This window comes from Trematomus bernacchii, unplaced genomic scaffold (genome assembly GCF_902827165.1).
Source record: "Trematomus bernacchii unplaced genomic scaffold, fTreBer1.1, whole genome shotgun sequence".
Taxonomy (NCBI): domain Eukaryota; kingdom Metazoa; phylum Chordata; class Actinopteri; order Perciformes; family Nototheniidae; genus Trematomus; species Trematomus bernacchii.
Window position 1 is genome coordinate 17,659,476 of NW_022987720.1, and position 14,581 is coordinate 17,674,056.

The 14,581-nt window shown below is 39.1% G+C and overlaps 2 protein-coding genes across 5 annotated transcripts; one reads left to right on the forward strand and one right to left on the reverse strand.

Annotated features, from left to right (window-relative positions):
• The first annotated feature begins 533 nt into the window (after positions 1 to 533).
• zgc:103625 (methyltransferase-like 26 B) lies at positions 534 to 2,398 on the forward strand. Its single transcript, XM_034142393.1, has 6 exons — positions 534 to 733; positions 1,095 to 1,257; positions 1,349 to 1,408; positions 1,509 to 1,576; positions 1,656 to 1,734; positions 1,822 to 2,398. Exons 1-6 carry the CDS (start codon positions 534 to 536, stop codon positions 1,885 to 1,887), a joined length of 636 nt encoding a protein of 211 aa, XP_033998284.1. The 3' UTR covers positions 1,888 to 2,398.
• Positions 2,007 to 12,978, reverse strand: hgs (hepatocyte growth factor-regulated tyrosine kinase substrate). Of its 4 annotated transcripts, none has more exons than XM_034142392.1 (20): positions 12,783 to 12,978; positions 11,158 to 11,242; positions 10,926 to 11,001; positions 10,427 to 10,519; positions 9,396 to 9,513; positions 8,772 to 8,824; positions 8,515 to 8,583; positions 8,258 to 8,382; positions 6,889 to 7,000; positions 6,610 to 6,708; positions 6,427 to 6,522; positions 6,288 to 6,326; positions 6,016 to 6,180; positions 5,678 to 5,891; positions 5,413 to 5,585; positions 5,185 to 5,325; positions 4,821 to 5,004; positions 4,537 to 4,673; positions 4,032 to 4,211; positions 2,007 to 3,710 (listed from the first exon to the last, which is right to left on the reverse strand). In XM_034142392.1, exons 1-20 carry the CDS (start codon positions 12,817 to 12,819, stop codon positions 3,576 to 3,578), a joined length of 2,331 nt encoding a protein of 776 aa, XP_033998283.1. In that variant the 5' UTR covers positions 12,820 to 12,978; the 3' UTR covers positions 2,007 to 3,575. The 4 variants fall into 4 exon arrangements, with proteins under 4 accessions (XP_033998283.1, XP_033998282.1, XP_033998281.1 ...); XM_034142391.1 differs by having other exon boundaries at positions 4,032 to 4,214; XM_034142390.1 differs by having other exon boundaries at positions 6,874 to 7,000.
• Between the last annotated feature and the right edge of the window lie 1,603 nt (positions 12,979 to 14,581).

Consider the following 14,581-nt stretch of genomic DNA (forward strand, 5'->3'; position numbering starts at 1 on the left):
GAAAGATTTTTGTTGTTTTTGCTCTCCTGTTAAGTTGGGTAAATTCAGTCTGGTTCTGTTCTTACCTTTGCATTCTTAGCATATTTTAAGATTTTGTATCTTGTCATGACCATGACCACAAATTTGCAGTGAAAACTCATGATTCAAACACATTCGGGTTCAATATGATAAAGCACATGACAATATGATACCATGCTTCATGACGTGTTCATGTTGACTGGTATTGCTCTTCAGACACAGACTTATAGTATTAATTGATTTCTCCCTGTGTTTTCTCTGTCCTACCTGTAGTGTAGTGCTGAACACCGGGGATGAGCTCATAGGGAATCCTCTTAACCAGGTAATCTCTGTACCCATCTGCTGTCACGTTCATAAACCACAAACAGCCTCCACAAATATGCCATTTCCCAGCTAGTCTCTGTCAACCAGCACAAGTTATGGTAAGAGGAATCCTCTGAGACAGAATATAATTGCATAGGCTGGAAATACAAGATGACAGGGTAACATGTCCTTCTGTTTTTCTCCAACAGACCATGCTGCTTTCCCCTCTGGCGGAGAGGAACTGGGAGGATCTGTGTTCAGTGCTTGAAGAGGTGCTGGATGACCAGTCCCACAGGCAGCTGTTTGCCTTAGAGCTGGGCTCTGGAACTGGGCAGCACGTCATACGCTTTGCCCCGAAGATGCCCTTTGTTACCTGGCAGCCATCAGACATCAATGAAGAGTCAAGGGACAGGTTTGTGCCTTATAGAAAAAAGTATTCTTATATTTTTGCTCGCAAAGTACACCTGTAGTTTGTGCCAGTAATATTTAGGATTAACAATGTTAAAGATAACTTGATTTGGCCAACTTTGAATGCTCAATGCCTTTTGTGAAACGTAAGTTTTTTGTGGCTGCGTCCAGTGTTAGTATAAGGTGCATTACTTTTAAACTTTTATTTTGAAATAATCCAGCATTTTCCATGTTAGAACATTTTTTTCATATATTAATTTATTATATTCCTGACCAAAAAAAAGATCTGAAATAGCAGCAAGAGATATATTAAAAGGTGATTTTACAAACAAAATGTAAGCTTAATTCTGCATACTCATTTACAGTATTAAGGCATATATTGCTGCAACCCATGCAAAGAATGTGCTGCAGCCTGTTCACCTGGATGCCAGCGAACCGTGTGAGAAATGGGCAGGCCTTTCTAACAAATCCTGTGATGTTGTTGTTGCCATCAACTTACTGCAATACAGCTCCTTCAAAACGGCACAGGTGCGTCTGATTACCTAAACAAAAAAATTATTAAAACACAGATCTCAAAATGATCAAAATGTGGCGTTCATTTTTCTGATTATTTTCCAAGGGTGTTTTCAATGGAGCAGGGAAGATCCTTCGACAAAACGGTCTTTTGATTACATACGGGGTAACCTTTAGTTATTACGTTTATTATGCACTCAGAATGGCTATATATGTCACCATGAAACTGTGAATTGAGACCTTTAACAATCCTAAACATGTTCTAGGTGTATGCTATTAATGGCATCATTACACCAAGTTGTAACGAACACCTGGATGCAGAGATTCGACAAAAGTGAGTGCCGTTTTTTCCCTCCAGTACAGCATGGCAACAATATGTCTAGAGTAAATACTTATTGAATGCTGTTACACAGGAATCCAGAGTGGGGTCTTCCAGATATCGACGTGTTGAGACAGTTGGCCTATGGGAACGAGATGCGTATGGAGCGGATTGTGAGTCACATTCTGTAGCTTGCGGTATCTATATTTTAATACAACTACTATGAATTACTTAAAACATGTATTTTTTCTAATTTTCAGATTGAGATGGAAGAATTCTACAAATGCCTCATCTTCAGAAAACTTGAGAAGAACCAAACTGCTTGAAGAATAAAAACAAAACGTTATTTTTCATCATGAGTCCATGTCATGCTATGGCCTTTACCCCTCTTATTGGAACATGTTTGAATATGACATGGAAAGTTACAAAGACGATAAAGCAAGTGGACAATAAGAACCAGATATTTATTAAATATAGTTTTAAAATTACCTTTAAAGTCAGACAGATCAGTATGATGGAATAAAGAAGTTCACAGATGGCAACTGAAGGGTTACAGAAATCACTGATTGGGTGCGTGATACATACATACATACATACATGCGGCACATCATTTTCCCTCAGCAAGCAATTCCACATTTGTTGAGAGCAGAGTACACTTTAGAAAAGAGTCCCCAATTGTACTTACTATGTATATTATGATCTGGGACATTTGCTCTTAGGATGGGTGCAGTTGTTATTATTAGGTTTGAAGCCCTATGGTTTTTTCAGTCTGGTCTTATCTTGTGACAGTGCGTTATCATCGGCAACACAAATCATTTTTAATAAACAGATGCAGAATTATATTAGAGTTGCTGTATAGCTTTTAGTAGCTTTTTTTAGTCACTAGTTATGTCATTTCAATGATTAAACTATATGAAATTATATATTTATTGGGGATTAAACAACTACCCAAGTAATTTTAAGACACTCTTCATACAATGTACAATCCCTGCAACGTGTTTTGTCATTTAGGAAACTACATTATAGGGCTGTGCAATTAATCGTATTTTAATCTCGATTACGATTTTGGCTTGCAACGATTACGAAAACAATGTAATCGAAATAAAACGATTATTATTTGTATTGGTTTTTCAGTTGAATTATACTTAAAGTTCAGGGTAATCAACTGTTAAAAACATACTGTTCAATTTTTTTTTCAATATATGGATGTTTTCAAAGTAAATGGATAATCGTTTTTAATAATCGTGATATCAATTATTGACCAACATAATCGTGATTATGATTTTTGCCATAATCGCACAGCCCTACTACATTACGACATCCGAAATTCCAAGCAGTGCACAACGAATAAAATGCCAAAACAGTAGAAGATAACCCTAGTTTGTGTGCTCATGAGAAAGGATGAAAATACAACTAGTTCAGCTGGAATGGCGAACTGACGGAGATGTGAGTTCGTGCCATTTATTTCCTACCCCTAGACATCTCCCTTTATCCTCACACCCACAATCTCTCTCAATCACTGCCCTAACTGTTCGATAGTTGCAGCAATTCACTTCCATTCCATAAAATAATGAAAATTGAACATGCACAGTTTTGATTTAGAAAAATATGAGACAAAGGATGGTTATGTCTTGTCCTTTTTTCTCCTCAATTATTATATTTTCGTATTCATTTTTTTTTTTTACCTTGACACCACTGACTATTTCTGAGCTTCAGTTATTCATTTAATAAGGAAAAACGACATACATATCAGCAGGAAAAAGGGGAGAAGAGGTCGAAAGGGTCGGGGTTATGGTGCCCTCTTTTTGCAGCGTCACCCGACATTTCCATTCTTCAATGGCGGTGATGCAAAGAGGGAGAGAGTTCTGCAACATCATCACAATATTTTACATTGCCACAACATCACAGCAAGGTCGGAGGTGAGGGGGGGTGTGTTTCCAGGGGGCAGAGAGTCCGGAGAGTGAGGTGAAAGAGAGGAGAGGGTGTAGTGTGTGGGACTGCAGCCTGCAGGCTTTTAGTCGAAGGAGATGAGCTGAGCCTCTGCACTGCCGGGCACAGCCTGAGGAACATGCTGCTGCTGCTGCTGCTGATGCTGCTGCTGCTGCTGCTGCTGTTGTTGTTGCTGCTGCTGGCCTCCAGGGGGGGCCACCTAGTAAGAAAAGAAGGTTCACATGGATACAAATTAAGATTTGGCTTAAAGTAACCTGAAAAATAAGTAAAAATACCCAAAAATCATTGAGATAGCGCTGCTTATATCTGTTTAGAAGACAAACCAGTGTCCAAAAGTCAAAGGTGATGTCTTTGTCTTGTTTATTTTTACATAAAAACTAGAAAAGCAGTAAATCTCCATATCTAAGATGCTGAAAAATGTTTATATAATAAACAAAATAGTTGTGGATCATTTTTCTCTTCATCGACTAATCATTACAGCTCTACTGCTGGTGGCTGAGAACAAAGAAAAGGAGCTGACCTGTTGGTACATGGGCGGCTGTCCTTGCATGTACTGTTGGGGGGGCATGTTGGGGTCCTGTCCTGGCAATGCTGAAATCATGTTCTGCATGGGGTAAGGCTGGTAGCCCATGTAGCCCATACCGTTAGTGGGAGCAGGCTGCGACATGGGGGGCAAACTCTGTGCCTGCGAGACCACATTCTGCTGAAAAGAGCACAACAGTTAGTAGGCTTTATGAATGAAAAAAATGAAACCACACGAAAATACTCAACTGCCAAAATATCACAACATGATTCATACTTGCAACAATGTAAGTTTGCAACAGTTCAATAATTGTTTAATAAAAGGTTAGGATAGATTAGCTCCAGCGTATTCTACAGGAAAAAGCTGAATGCATATCATCTATGCATTATGTCCCTATTTATTTAGAAACAAATACAGTGTGTTGTGTGCAGTTGGTATAAAATAAAACAGAAAGAGATTGGTAAACGCTCCGTTTCTGCTTTTAACTGGGAGTAATTCTTACCTGGTAGCCCTGTGTGGGTGTGGGCTGATAGTTGGAGTAAGGTGGACTTGTAGTGGGCGGAGCTTGACCGGGAGGAGGAGCAGGCTGCCCGTTGGTGCCTGCAGCCTGGTACATGTATGCATTAACCATATTTGGATCTGGGAAAGAAGACAATCATTCAGAAACAGAAGGACACTTGATTTAAAAACACTTGAGTATCATTTGTAAATTAATATATTGCAGTCAGGCAAACAATAATAGAAGATTCTTTTATTTCTTAAGCTATCAAAAGCACATCTCCTCACCTGGGGCAACATTGGGCATGGCCTGGTACTGTGGAGGTGCATTCTGCCCTGACTGGTTCATATAGATGTTGTGCATAGGTGAACCCTCCACAGAACCAGCAGGGCTGAAGGTGCCCGGGTAGCTGGGTGGAGCACCAGGCTGGTACACCACCCCTCCCGCCACATTGGGGGGCAAAGACTGCATCTGCAGCACAATCACATAATATCAGACATTTACTCCAACATACTTATGAAGAGGTGAATATTCTGTCTTAGTCGCTTTTCATTGGAATGTGAAAACATGACCAATGAAATTAAATGTACTGTGCACTATGTACTGCAGTAAATTAGCCTGACAGCTGACCATGGAGCATGCGGTGTGTACCTGGGCGTATGGCAGAGAGAAAGCAGGCATTTGTGCTCTCATCTGGATTGTGTGTTTCTGCTGCTCCAGACGCATCTGCCTCTCCTTCTCCTGGTCCTGGAGGCGCTGAATGGCCAGCTGTCTCTGCATTTCCAGGTACTCCTGCAGATCAAAGACAAACACTTGTGAGCATGATAATGAATAGTCTAACAATATGGGCATTATAAGTGGAGAGGCTCATTTCAATACCTGTTTCTTCTGCCTCATGATCTCCAGTTTCTGAGCCAGCTGGATCTGCCTCTGTCTCTCTGACTCCTCGGCGGCGCGGCGCAGCTTCTCTCTGTGTTCGTCCCGCAGTGAGTTGAGGGCAGCCCGAGCATCTCGCACCTGAGCCAACTTGTCCTGCAGCCCCTCGTAATACACTGCGGACAACAAACATGATGTGATGGGTCAGAGACTGAACGCTAAGCATGTGTGAGATTCAATTGGTAAACATGACTTCATGCACACTCACATCGCTTCTCATCCAGCTGGTTGAGGATATCCAACAGCTGAGGATGCATGTTGTTGATGGACTGGAAGAGTGAGAGCACAGCGCTGTCGTTGGTGATGCTGCGCCCACGCATGTGGTTGCTCTTCATGCGGTTAAGGAAGGTGGTGACAGAGTTCTGCAGAGCCTTCAGAAACTGCTCATGGTTCTCCTCCGACTCCCCGTTCTGGTACGGCTGCTGAAGGTGGGGACGAGCGGGAGGCAAAACGCAGAAAGTCATTTGTTGTCTGCACATTCAAGTTTAGATAGACGTAAAGAATGGTACTACACACATTTGCTTTAAACTCAGAGTTACAACATACCTCCACTATGCTGACTGGCTGCACAGGGACATGAGTTTCTACTGGCTGACTGATGGGTGGAGCGGGCTCAGCCAGAGGCACGGGGGCCGGGGCTGAGGGGGTGGGACTCTTGCGAGCCTCTTCTTGTTTCTTCTCCCAGTAGGTTCTGTTCAGGTAGCGGGCCAGCTGGAAGATTGTGAAATGCTACCATCAGTATTATGAACACAATGCAACACTTATAGTAGTATATCTTAATATGGGTGTAGGAAAAGAGAGATAGCACATCATAGTACCTCAGGGTCAACATCTTCAGCTGATGGAGCAGAGGAGTTCTGGAGAAAGCATATTGATCACATTGATGAGTGATAAAAACATATGTGGGTAAATAATTCAGTTTGCCAGAGAGAAAGGCAGCTTGGGAAGGAGTCTTACCACAGGGGAGGTGTAGAGGGTGCTGACAGGCGGTGCTGAGGAAGTCACTGGAGTGGGATCAGCTTTGGGATACATTGAGTAGGAGCTCTTATGCCTCTGTAAGAATACATATATGTAGGAATGAGTTTCTGTCTATAAACAGGATGAAAAAATACAAATGAGAGGTTTAGCTGTGCAACCCACCATGCGCTCCTTCTCCTCCGCCTCGCTTTGGGAGAGGGCGATGGCCATCTGCAGCTCCTCCTCCTCCTGCAGAGCGGCCTCGTCTCTCTTCGGGGGCATCTGGTGAGAGAGCAGACCCAGAAACAGCACACAAAATCCATTAACGGATGGTGGAACAAAATCATTCAAATACAGTGCAGGGTGAGTGCACAAAGAACAAGGAAATGTGTCAAAACATCATATATACATTTATTTCAAAAGTAACCAGAATGACTATGCCATTACATTTTCCACTTCTACCTGGGACTGTTGGGACAGCGGGCTGGTCAGGTACTCAGGAGGCAGCTCGACTGCACTTGGGGTAGGGGCTTTCCCCTCAGCTTTCCTGAGAGGAGGAGAGAGGGAGGGGTGGCTGGGAAAGAAAAGGGACAGGGAGGACAAACAACGTGTCAATTAGGAGAGAGGATTCTGCTGCTTGAGACACCAAGATCTCTACAGAGAAAATGCACAACACTGTTAATGATGCAACATCTTCTACATGGGCTATTATGATACATCAGATGTGTTTTTGAATCATCATCAAAACACAGATGCTTAAGCAGAGTCATGTTCAGGTAGGGCTGTGCAATTAATCGTATGTTAATCGCAATTACGATTTTGGCCTGCCACAATTACGAAAACAACATAATCGAAAAAAACAATTATTTAGCTTTGCTAGGTTGTGACAGTGCAACATATTGGATCTAATTTATTTTAGTCTAATTTATTTGTATTTATCATATTTATATATGTTTAGTAGCTTGTGGAAGTGCGCTCCAAAATATTTGTTGATCTTGTTTATTGGTATTTATTATTTTGATATTATTTATTTAAATGTATCATTTATTTTATTTATTTTAGTATTGGTTTTTCAGTTGAATTATACGTTCAGGGTAATCAACAGTTAAAAAGATACTGTTCAAATTATTATTTGTATTTGTTTTAAAGTTCAATAAATAGATGTTTTCAAAGTCAATGAATAATCGTATTTAATAATCGTGATATCAATTATTGACCAAAATAATCGTGATTATGATTTTTGCCATAATCGCACAGCCCTATGTTCAGGTTTTAAAAAGGTTTAGGTCAGTCAGAACCATTACTACAAAATGATGGTCATTTCAATTGTTCACATTGCTAAAAGAGCCATTAAAAAGGCCAAAAAGTCATTTTGAAGCATTGCTCACAGTAGATATATACATTGAAAATGAGTTTGCAAATCAAAAGCATGTTGGTCATGCAAGCAGTTATAAAAAGCTGGCATATTAAAAGAAACCATTTATTTTTTCAGGTTATCTAATGTGATGTGTACCAGATTTCCGAATACAATGCAGAACATTAAAAGAACAAAACTAAATTGAGATAGAACAGAACAATAGGGCCAAAAACAGGACCTCCTTGGTGGAAGTAGTAAACAGAATACGTCAAGGAACATATCAACAATATGATGCTTAGGATCGAGAGAATAGAGCAAAACTAGCAAGAGAGCAAGGGAATGATTTACAATGCCAGTGCCATACTGCAGCTAATGAAGTCCTCTACAGATATGACGCACTGTTGAGAGACACTTTACTTCAAACTCTGAGAAGGAAACCCATACTACCATACCATACCAGCGTCGGGGACTCACTTGTTAAGCAGCTCAAAGCAGGGCTCACACACACGCACTTCCTTCTCTATGCCGAACTTGGGAATGGTGGAGTACTTAGACGAACACTTGCCACAGAAGATCTGGCCACAGGCTCGACAATGGTGCTGGAAAAACAAAGAACACAAATTGAGATCAACTTCCGCACATGCGCTATAAAACATACACAATGTGCTGTAAATGAATGAAGGAAACCGTACATTCTCCAAGAGCCGTAGTTTAAAGAAAGCCCAGCCTACCTTTCTTGTCATGACTCCAAACTGGACTCTGCACCGGTGGCACTCCTCGGCATCAACCCAGTCCGGGGCCTGGACAAAGCAGACAAGTGTTAGATACTATATGCCCACTGCAGCTTCGTTAAGTGGTAAGTCATTCTCTCTACCCATTAGTTCAGTGGAAATGGCAAGCATCCAACATTTTGGTGTATATTCACCACGCAACTCAGTGAAAGTCACTAACTACACAGCAGTGAAACAAGAAACACACAATGTCTTACTCTCTCTGCTGCAAACATCGCATCACTCTCCTTAAACTCAGGGAACACATGACCTGTAAGAAAATAAGTGGAAAACATGCGTGTTAAACACAGTGTGAAACTAGCAGTACAGTAGCAGCACACTGGCAGTACAACAAAAGTTAACAATGATACATGATAAAGAACCCATGTCAAGCATTAATCATTACTCCTGAATTGTTACAATAAATGCAATTCCCGAAATGATTTTGCTATGCAGAAAATACTTTCATTATTTACCAGCTGTCCATATTAACTTTGACTGTATGTCTTGATAATTATTATGTAATGCTTAGCTGGCTCCTCTTTTCCCGTGTGTGAGACGCCAAGTGTCAACAGATACGATGACAGGATTATTAATTTAAAAAACTAAAATATTTTTAGTTTACATGAGTGATTGTGTCAATGAAACACAAGAAAATATTACATTTTAGGCATATTCCTGAGATTTATGTAGTTGTAATACCACAAATATACAAATGTAGGTGCTAAGACCGGATGAGGAACTTTTATCTGGGTTTTATATTTTCAAAGAATATTAGGCTTCCCTTTAGGCCAGCTTGATGGGATATACATTTAAGTAAAACACAGCATGCGTCTGCTTACCTTCCACTTTCATGATCTGATAGGTGTCTTGGACCACCTTGTATTTGGGTTCGTTGCGGAAGGCGTGAGACCAGGCCTGGATCAGGTACAGGATTTTGTTTCTGACATTTGGCTCCGTCTGTGTCTGGTGGTAAAGGAACCACACAGTGAAAAAAAGTCTCTTCACCTTTAAATCCTTCTTGTATTATTGCTCTATGAACCCTTCTCATATTCTACATTTGGGGTCTGTCAAAACATTGTTATAACTGAGCTCCTCCAACACATACTGAGGCAAGCAACATGTGTTTGATGACAAGAGCTGAGGTGGGAAGTCCCTTGTTATGGTCTGAAAAAAGCCTCCTGTCACAAGGCTATGACATCATCAGGAAGTGGAAACCGTCAGGGCAGGAGGAGCTTGTGTCACATGATACAGCAAAGATCCAATCAAATAGTGCTAGCTCACGCTGCAGTGCAGCCAGCTGCCTGACGGCTCCTTGTCATAAATATGGTCAGACAAATCCCACTGTCTATGTAACAGGGCAACAAATATATACTGTATAGAAACTGTCAACTGCTTGTTTACTTAAAGCTGCAATGATGTTATTTCGATATAATTGTACAAGATTTGGTTAAACAGTCGATTACCCAAAAAAATGATGGCAAATATTTACTGGATTCATCATCCACAATATATTTTTTTAAGGATTTGGAGCTTATTTTATGTTTTATATCATTGTAAACTGACTATCTTTGGGTTTTTAACAAAACATCTAAGATAACCCTAGTCGATTAATCTGACAATGAATTAAACAGAATAACTGATACAAAAAGATATCTTTAACTACAGCTCTAAATCATGACTTAAGTTAACATTTGTCAGCAAATTCAGCTTCACAATGGAAAGAAAGTATTGACCATAACTGAGGTTGGTCAGAACTCATGAGATGTTCATTTAAATGTGGTATGTGAAAGAAGCAGATTTGTAAAAAGTACATTGGAAACTAAACGGAGCAGAATTATGAAGTGCAAGAAATGCATAGAACAAAGGTCACCTTCAGTAAATCCTTGAGCTCCTCCATAGTTGTTTTACTTGCCACCTCATCGTGGACTGTCTGGCCACAGTTCTTCACCACTGACTCCAGGACCTGAGGGGTGAGGTCACAAGATCATTCAAATAACCATTTTTGGCAAGACAGATCAGAAATCCTTATTGCTAAAGCGTGATGATTAACAGTGACTGATGATGCCTCTTCTATTGTTGCGAAAGGGCAACCATGTTCAAATCACAGAGAGTTCAGTGTGTCTTTTTAGAGCACTCTATAAATAAAATGTATTATTATTATTAGAAAATGTATCAAATACTATGATACATTGGGCAGCAGTTATACTTTTAGTGATGTATTCCCAAAAACTATACTAAAGAGTCTTTCCTAAGTGTATCAACAGTCAATTCATTTTGCAGCAAATACACACTGCCTTTCATCCATAAAATTATCAAAAGTTCACCCAAAAGTCAAAACAGCACACTATCAATCAAAATGCTGTACATACCTCAAGTGCGTAGAGAGCCACATGTGGATTTTTGTCGCTAAGCTTCTTCTTGATGGCCCCAACAGCATATTTTGCTCTGCAAGATCAAATACAAATATTGCTCAACAGAAAATAATCAATAAATAAAGTCAGCAACGAAACAAAAGCAATAAAACCTTTGGGAATTAGTGCCATTCAACTACCACAAATGATACGAAATATAGAGGGAAGGGAAGTGGGCAGAATCACTCACTGTGCATCTCCTTGTCGGATGAGATCACAAATCTGCAGGATGGATTCCCAGTCAGTCTCCAGCAGCAGCTGACTGGTGGCTTTATCTGCAATCATACAAATGGTGAATAACATATTTATTCTGTACTACAGAGTATCTGCTACACCAAACCAACATTTCTTAAGAGGCATTGCATTCTCCTCATTACACTCCTAGATGTATTATAAACATGCTTAATGAAAACAATGTTCTTCTGCTCTTTATATAGATATGAATTATATCCACACTCAGTTTATTAGATACGCACCGACAGCATCCAAAGTGAGACAGTCTGTAATAAACCCTGCCTTCAAGAAGAGTTATAATATGCAGGTTTTGTTAGAACTGCTTTAGATGGGAACTGAATCGCCTTTGTAATCATTTTGAAGGCTTTAATATGTGGTGAAGTTGATATATATTGTGTAAAATGTAAAGGTGATTCCATGTTGTTTTATTTATACAGTGTATCACTATACAAACATGTCATACAGCTATATACATACATGTCATATATCTGTTTAAGGGTGATTTTGAATTGATGCAGTCAAACAGTGATGTTTTCTCTAGTGAATAGTTTTACAGTAATTACTGTGTCATGAGAAAATACCCTAATTTGTATGTCAAACAACCATGATTGTGTGTATGATTTTATGAGGGAAAACAACTAAATTCAATTGAAACATGCTTTTATTTTAAATTTCTTTGAATATGTTTATTTACCTAATGTTGAGGCCCTGTGTCAACATCTAGTTTGAGGAGCCAAAATGACACAAATAGGAAATTTGAAAAATGCAAAGAGGGTTGTTTATCACCTGAGGGCCAGTAGCTTTTTTTAAGGAGTTTTTTATGTGGCCATCAGTATCAACCGACATGGCATGTTCACACAGTGTGTTAGTGTTGTCTCCCAGTTGGTTATTACAAATTAAGATATTGGTGTTATCTCGTGTGAATGTCCATTTTAGACATTTCAATGACACAGTAGTTTATGTCCTATGCTAGTGGTAGTGGAGGCTAAGATAATTAGCCATCTTCTAAAGTGACCTTAACCAGCGCTGTTAATGGGAGGTCTTTTATTCAAGGTAACGTTTTAATATCTACCCAGGGAGCCGATTAGAAGCTAGCTAATCAACCTGTTGTTGACTTAAAAAAACTTAAAACAACACATAAAGTTTGTTATCTCAGAAATGATATAACAATGTTATGTTGGGCTGCTTGGCTTTCTTGGACGGTCGAGCCATGTCATCAGTTATAGTGACGTTATTCACCAGGTAACATTTGATCGTGTGTGAACATGAACCTAAAAGAAAACCAATAACATGGATTAACCGGCTGATAGCACGGAGATAATAAGGTAACGCAGATTTGATTAGAGTTAAAGCAAAAATAAGGGTCTAATGAGATGGTATTCGTTACTTAAATAATCGGGTTGCTAAATTAAGTCTCCCTGGGCCTCCAAACAATAGGAGTGAATTGTTAGCAGGCTAAAATTAGCTGGCCTGAGACTGAGCCACAGCCCAGCGTCTGTCAAAACAATACGCTGGAAAACATCGCACTTTGACTCACAGTTGGCTAATACTATTAACTTAACAAGTCTGATGATAACTTACCAAGAAGCCGTTCAAAGGTACCTCCACCTTTTCCCATATTGGACTCGGAGTCTCTCAGTAGCTGTCGAGTCGTCCTGTTTAGTGAACGGATCCTGGTATTTTCACCGCTGAGGTTAGCTCCTCTGTTAGCCTCTCTGTTAGCCACGAAGCACCACAGCTGTGCAGCTCTTCCTACTTCCCACTTCCGCCGCAGAAACAACAACATGGAGGGATGTCTCCCTCTAGCGACTCATATATGCAACAACAAGTAAGACTACAGTTAAAATGTGCTATATAATGTTGACAATTATTTTTGTTTTAATTGACAAATTCATTATATACAATAGTTATGGTAAAACATAGATGCACATACAGAACAGATAGGCTACAAATACATAATGCAAAACATAAAATCAAAATATTAAAAGACGATAAGCCTACATAAAAAACAGCAGGTTTCAAGGGAAATGTGTCACAACTTATTTCATAAATGCTTATTACTTGTGTTGTTGTTCATTATCATGTCATTTAAGTCATTTTATTATTATTTGTGGAATATATTATGTTTACAAAAGGCACATGACATGTCCTCTGTACATGTATATGATTAGAAAAAGAAGAATTTAAAGTGTAATACCTTAATTGCTTTGATAATACAATACATATATAATGTAGCCAGTTTATGTAATACATTTTGTAATTCCAGAAAAAACTTGCCTTAGGTTTTTTTTTTTTTTGGTTAATATGTTTATTGTTACAATGTACACTTTTTAGTTTAGTTCAATTACATTCAAAACAAGAACTATTTCCACCCTTGGCTTTACATCTCTTTTTTACTTTATTTATTTGAAGCAAACCCTTTCTCCCTTTAAACCTGTAACCATTGCTCTGACAGTTCAACTGTACTTTGAACACTTTAAATATATTATTAACATTTTAAACTGTATACCCCGGTTATCTAGGCCCTTTTTGTTTTGTTTAATGTATACCACGTTTATCTAGGCCCTTTTTGTTTTGTTTTATGTATACATGTCACACTGTGGGACTGTGGGAAACGATATTTCGATATTTCTGGATGTATAACACATGTAGAATTTTTGACAATAAAGCTGACTTTGACTTTGACTTTGACCTTAATACAAGGTTTTATTTAATGTAGAACATAATATCTTCATCAGCTGGAGTATTGATGTCAAGGGGTTTTTACCTCACTAAGAATTATATCATAAATGATTTATTAGTACACTTGTATGATACATTATTACTATAAGTGGGCTTATAACAAACCTTGTTTAGCTCTTTTACCCACTGCACTGATTATTTACAATGTAAATAGTGCATTTGTCTTACTCAACATTTTCCCGTTACATTGTTCAGTAAAATAGCACAGTCCGCCTTACTGTATTCACTACTCTACATTAGTATATGCCTGCTTAGGTCATATATGAGTCACTACCTGGCACTTGGTACACTGGTGCCCATTGTTATCATGGTGCTGTAGTGCTTTATAATGTGGCATTGTGTTGCTCTGTCCTCTGCTGTTAGAGACGGACAAAAAAACGTTTCATTGTTTACACCAATTACAAAGGAAATACTAGGGTATATTTTATATGCAGTTAATGATGATATGGTAGATTGGAAAAGTATGAAAATTCAGCATTTCATGTCAGAATATGCAGTGTGCTAACTATAAAGTTATCTAATGGTTTAAATGAACTGAAAATGTATTTTGAAACTCTCTTTGGATGTGTATTTAATGTTATCATTTCACAGCAAGGAGCACAGAATCCGAGGGATCTGAACAATGTCTCATGAATAAA

Excerpts from the sequence above, each read along its gene's own strand:
- hgs (XM_034142389.1), bottom strand. The coding sequence starts at position 12,819 with ATGGGAAAAGGTGGAGGTACCTTTGAACGGCTTCTTG. Across the intron at positions 6,709-6,873 it reads CCCAGGTAGAAGTGGAAAAT|ATGCCCCCGAAGAGAGACGA; the intron begins GTAATGGCATAG and ends CTCTCTCACCAG. Across the intron at positions 5,892-6,015 it reads AGCCAGTCAGCATAGTGGAG|CAGCCGTACCAGAACGGGGA; the intron begins GTATGTTGTAAC and ends CCCCACCTTCAG.
- zgc:103625 (XM_034142393.1), top strand. The coding sequence starts at position 534 with ATGCTGCTTTCCCCTCTGGCGGAGAGGAACTGGGAGGATCTGTGTTCA. Across the intron at positions 734-1,094 it reads AATGAAGAGTCAAGGGACAG|TATTAAGGCATATATTGCTG; the intron begins GTTTGTGCCTTA and ends ACTCATTTACAG. Across the intron at positions 1,258-1,348 it reads GCTCCTTCAAAACGGCACAG|GGTGTTTTCAATGGAGCAGG; the intron begins GTGCGTCTGATT and ends TTATTTTCCAAG.